Genomic DNA, 6,020 nt, shown 5'->3' with positions numbered 1-6,020 from the left:
ACTCCTATATATATATATATATATATATAAAATCAAAAAAGGATAAAATCTTTTACAAGAATTTTATCAGGAAGCTAGTGTGCAAAAAAATTTGTAAGGGAAATTTCTATTCCCAAGAATATACTTATTCGTGAAATCGGTCGATATATAGTTGAGTTTATTTTTTTTTAAATGTTGGTCTCTTTCAAAAGTTGTTTTCCTCGCATTCGGTACTAAAATGTGTTTATTTGGGAAGTCTAGTGTGTGGCATTATTCTGTAGTAATGCCCTTTATATATATATATATGTATCAGCGGTCAAGTCGGCGTCACTTGTCTCTTTGATAGCTTCTTGTCCATCTATGGCTTGACACTTATCTGATGTTACTCGCACCACACATCCTGATTACTCATTTGTCTATAGCTCATATCACTGTCGCCCATGTCTCTTTTACTGATGCCTTTATTTCACTTGCTTTCCCCACCCAAACCTTTATTCTTCCATCTTCTGTTGGTCATACACAGCACTCTTCCACCCATATCTGTTACTCATCTCTCAATCACTCTTTCCCTTTTTTTTCAATATTACTGTGCTACGCATCCAGTGTAACTAAAGATACCGCTATACTCTATCTCTCTATTTACCCGATGCTCTTTCCCGCTCTTCACTGATACAGGATCTCGTTTAACTTTCATTCTCTCTGCCTCCACCATTATCACTTGACCTCTCTGGCTCACCTTGAAGCTTGTGAATTGGTTGCAGCACTTGTATCCAGTATGCCCTCTCTCCTCTACAGCCTGTAATCACTCTTTCATTATACTCTTGCTGTTTTCCCCCTACATACTCTGGGTCACACAAATTTCTGTCATTGTCCTGCTATCTCAATCACATTGCCTTGACAATACATACCTCATCATTTAACATCTGTTTTCCATGCTGGTATGGGTCGGATGGTTTGACTGGAGCTGGTAAGGCCAGGAGCCGCATCAAGCTCCATTGTTTGTTCTGGCATGGTTTTTACAGCAGGATGCCCTTTCTAATACCAACCATTCCACAGAGTGTACTGGATGCTTTTTAAGTGGCATCAGCACCGGTATCAATTCTGTTGTGGTGCATAGGTCTTCTTCAGTACAACAGTGTGCCAGATATCTCAGTCCCTTGTCATCACCATCATAAGGCTCAGTGTTTTGAGATCGGCCTTCAATACTTTGTCAAGGCCAATTTCAGAATGCTGAGAACTCCTATCACACACATCCCACTTGTCACTTATTTCAGTGCCTCAATCATTCATGATTTACACTTGATAAAGAAGCTGACAAGCAAGCAGAGATGTGGGGTTTGTGACGTTCTTTTATTCACATTGATGAAGGTGTGTGGCTTAGTAGTTAGATTAATTGGCTCATGATCATAAAATTCTGAGTTCAATTCCTGGCAGTGTGCTGTGTCCTTCAGCAAGACACTTTATTCCACCTTGCTCCAGTGCACTCAGCTAGCAAAAATTAGTAGTGCCTGTAATTCAAAGGGCCAACCATGTCACATTCTGTATCACACTGAATCTCTCTGTGAACTACGTTAGGGGTACATGTGTCTGTGGAGAGCTCAGCTACTTGCACATTAATTTCACGAGCAGGCTATTTCAGTGATCAGATCAACTGGAACCCTCGTCATCATAACTGATAGCTAGTTTACTCATGTTGAGGACATGGTTGCTTCTAGGGTACTGGTGTCATGAAAATGTAAACAGCATTAGAAATACATCCAGTTGTAGAAACCAAGCCAAAAGTGAGATCCAAACAAGATACCCTCAAACCTGTCTCGACAAGCAGTACCCACTGAATACGCACTGATTCCAACTGTGCAGACCTTTGCAATCTTGTCAGCAAAGAAAACAAGAATAAAATGATGATGACGAAAATTAACATTTTTTGCTGTTGCTCTAATTCATCATCATCATCGTTTAATGTCCGCTTTCCATGCTAGCATGGGTTGGACGATTTGACTGAGGACTGGTGAACCAGATGGCTACACCAGGCTCCAATCTGATTTGGCAGAGTTTCTACAGCTGGATGCCCTTTCTAATGCCAACCACTCCGAGAGTGTAGTGGGTGCTTTTACGTGCCACCGGCACGAAGGCCAGTCAGGTGGTACTGGCAACGGCCACGCTCAAAATGGTGTATTTTACATGCCACCTGCACAGGAGCCAGTCCAGCGGCACTGGCAACCACCTCGCTCGAATGTCTTTTCACGTGCCAATAATTTGTTTATATTGATTACTGATATTTAATGGTTAATCAAACGGCTATATTCAATACAGCTGTGTGATCAAGCCTGGAAGAAAAATCAATTTTTAATCTATTAAATCATATTTAGCACTAACATCTTAAATCAATGTGTTGTCAGTTAGGCAATAAAAAGCTAAGAGGAAACCACTGTTGGGCTTTGCTTAGGGCATCAGTTGGCCTTAATCCAACATTAAGGTGATGAGACTAACTGGTGGCAAATGATTCAGCCCTTGTACCAGCAGAGTAGGTATGGGAAGAGTACACTAGCCCCATTTAAAATGAGTTGTTTTTATTTCAACTGTCAGAGTTATACAGAACTGTTAGAGGTGAATAGTAGTAGGCTTACATTAAACTGACCTTGGAAAACTCCATAATCCTAAACAGCTAATTACATACACAAATGACTGCTGTCACTGTTGCTTAGACTTAGGTTAGTTTGACACTGCAGACTTATGAAGCTAAGTTTTTTCAGTCATCTACTCTTTTCTTTCAGATTTAGCATATCAAATGTATTCTTTCTTAAAAGAAAGTATGATGTGTGATTGATGGACATTTCATTGCAATTTCTAGCAGGTCTAGTGACCACAAAGCACCCCTTACACTCTCAGAGTGGTTGGTATTAGAAAGGGCATCCAGCTGTAGAAACCATGCCAAACCAGACTGGAACCTGGTACAGCTCTCCAGCTCATCAGCTCCAGTCAAACTGTCTAACCCATGCCAGCGTAGAGAGCAGATGTTAAATGATAATGACGATGATGATGATTTATGGAGTTTATTTTTATTCAAAAATATCCATATCAAAAATTTATACTCTTTATAAATTGAATTGTTACAATTTTATTGTGAACCATCCCCAAATCCAAAACAAAACAAAAAAAAACAAAAAAAAAACATTAAATCACTTCAGTAATAAGGTTGTGTTGGTATTTATAGGTTTCTATGATAATTGAGATTTTTGATACTATTCTGATATTTTTGAAAATTTGAGTTTTTTTCATCTTCAGGTTCCTTCTCACAGGTTGTCTCTGCATTCTCATTGACATTTTCTCAACCAGATACTAACTACCCTTTCCACTATAGGCACAAGGCCTGAAATTTTGGTGGAGGAAGAAAGTCGATTACATCAACTCCAGTGCTCAACTGATGCTTCTTATAGCCAATTTTTCTCTCAAAACATTCACGCTTTGTTTTACATGTACACTGACATTGCACATCAAGCAGAGCATGCTGACTTCATTTCTTTTAAGCCTTTGTATGTCTTCTGCAGTCACAGCCCATATTTTGCTGCTATGTAGCATAATTGTCTGTACACAGGCATCAAACAGTCTGCCTTTCACTCTGAGAGACAAGCACTTTGTTACCAACAAAGGTAATAACAGTTCTATATTTAAGAGATGAGGAATTATGTACATTATTTACGGGTTCGAAATTTCCCCAAGACACCTGATGAAGGCTGGAGGGTATATCAACTGAAACGTTGTGTTAACAACAGACAAGATGAGGACAAATATCTGAACTTTGCTCAGCTGGTTCTTATTCTAGAAACTACACTTTCAGAGCAACCCCCATTGCTGCTAATTTGGTCATCCAGGTAACAAAAACGGTCTACTACCTCCAAGGATTCTCTTGGACATTTGAGGAAATCTATTTCGTGTATATTCTTAGTGTTTATTGTACTTGGCACACATACCACACACAAATACTACTTTCTCTGTTAACCTTCCTTCAAGTTCATTACACCTCTTATGTATCCATAAGTTGCTCTGGGGTACAATGACACCACTGCATATCTTTTGCACCTTTGCTCTATGGAGTAGAGCCTCACTTCTTTCAGACTCTCCCAGTGGCTTATCTGTTGCACAGAGACAATCTTCTTGGTGTAACAGCACTCAATTGTTTTGAGCTCCACTGGTAGTTTGATGCTATGTGGCAACCAAAATTGGGAGTAGTTGTCTTGGTGGCTGAGAACAAATGTTCTCCACAGCACCAACAAGGTGTAGTTTTTTCATGTTCTAGATTATTTACAACTTTTCAAACTATTCAGGTATATACATGAAACAGGTACCCAAACAGTGGATGAAATATCACACCCAACCAATGGGTTTTCTTTTCTTGTTATTATATTGATCTGGAGGAAGGATTTTGCTTCTGACCGTTACAAGCTTTCTGAGACTGTAAAGATTGATGTAGTTAATGTACTTCTTCAATAGATGTAAGTAGACAGTTAGAGCAAAATGTGTGAAGAGAGAATTCCAGAAGACTAATGTACTGGATGTACTGTGTTGATAGGAGGTGAGATGAATGAGTTGGGAGTATCTGAAAGGAGAAAGTCGTACAATAATAGCTAACTCCAAGGAACAGAGACCACTGGTGTAGTTATCAAAAAGGCAGGGAAAGGAGGCAGCACATCTAGAGTCAGAGGTTGTAATGTGTAACTAATTGTCACATATCAAAAGTGATGTGTTTTTTTTTTATAGAATAATTAATTTACCTTTCTTTATCCAAGCACTCTGTTGTCCAGTTATATTGTTGGAGAAGTTTTAAGTAGTAAAAGCCTGCTGCCACATAATATAAAGAGAACTGATGAATCCTATTGTCCAGCTAATAGTGTTGGCCGGAAGGAAAAAGAGTATGAGAAAGGCTGCTGAAATCACCCTAGAAATGAAATCAATGACAAGTTGGTGCAGAACTTATAGGTGAAGTTAAGGACACAGAACAAATGGATATCCAGTCAGAGTAGCAAAGGCAGGTGAAGTATTGTGACCAAAACAATTCATCATGGGTTTAGCTAGCCAATGTACACAGAAAATATGGGAGACAGCTGAGTAAAGGAAGTTATTATAGTCAGACAGGTTGAGATTATTTTTGAAAGTAGTGCACAGTTTACTTCCAACCCTAGCTGATATTAGATAATGGGTCTGGACAGTGCTGAGTATCATCAGTGCAGATGTTATGCATTTTGAGAACATATTCTGTTAACATAATGAAGTCATGAGTATTCTTGCTCAAGCACTAAATCAACAGTGACCATTCTTGGTGGTACTCTAATGCTTTTGTCCGTTTGAGCTTTTTCTGTTTCATGGTCCTTCTTAGAGCTTGCATTTGCATTCTTATTACATATTTTCTCAATCAGACACTTTACAGAATATTTCAATGTTAGTACATATTGTCCAGGCTTTGCTGTTATTTCATTATTAGTAGGATGATATTAAATTAGGATCCTTATGTAGCCATAAGATTAAGCATCACCACTAGCCATTGTGGCCGAGTCATTACTTTTGTAGTCCAAAGATTTTATGTCTTCATTGGTCTTTATGTACTTCTTTAATAATGATGCAACATCTTCGATTTGATCTTTAGTTGGTTGCCTATCTTCCTGAAAATACATGTGTATGTAGATATATATTTGCATATATATGTATATCAACAAATAAGCAAAGAAACAATTATCCTGGAAGAAGTATATCAGAAAAATTAAGAATAATCTTAAGCCAGTAGTGCAGAGTTATTTGGAAAATATCAGTTGAGTAACATTAGACTGGAAAAGTGCAGAAACTGAATGGTAAATGCTACATATCAAAGTATTAAAAAAAACAAAAACAACTTTTAGATGCTTACTGTTTCTTGTAGGTTGATAGAAGTGGATGAGATGATATCGCCTGACTGGCCTTCATGCGGGTGACACGTAAAAGCACCCACTACACTCTCTGAGTGGTTGGCGTTAGGAAGGGCATCCAGCTGTAGAAACTCTGCCAAATCA

General features: G+C 38.5%; 1 protein-coding gene across 2 annotated transcripts in view; it reads right to left on the bottom strand.

The window, feature by feature from the left end:
* Positions 1 to 6,020, bottom strand: part of LOC106868925 (uncharacterized) — a 44,191-nt gene that overhangs the window by 14,331 nt on the left and 23,840 nt on the right. For both annotated transcript variants that reach the window (XM_014914388.2, XM_014914389.2), the window contains one exon: positions 4,752 to 5,636. In XM_014914388.2, coding sequence (XP_014769874.1) covers positions 5,499 to 5,636 — 138 coding nt within the window. In that variant the 3' untranslated portion in view covers positions 4,752 to 5,498. The remainder of the gene's footprint in view (positions 1 to 4,751; positions 5,637 to 6,020) is intronic.

Source organism: Octopus bimaculoides, chromosome 9 (assembly GCF_001194135.2).
Source record: "Octopus bimaculoides isolate UCB-OBI-ISO-001 chromosome 9, ASM119413v2, whole genome shotgun sequence".
NCBI lineage: Eukaryota > Metazoa > Mollusca > Cephalopoda > Octopoda > Octopodidae > Octopus > Octopus bimaculoides.
Note: the sequence above shows the minus strand (reverse complement) of the source record. Positions and strands in the feature narration are given on the sequence as shown.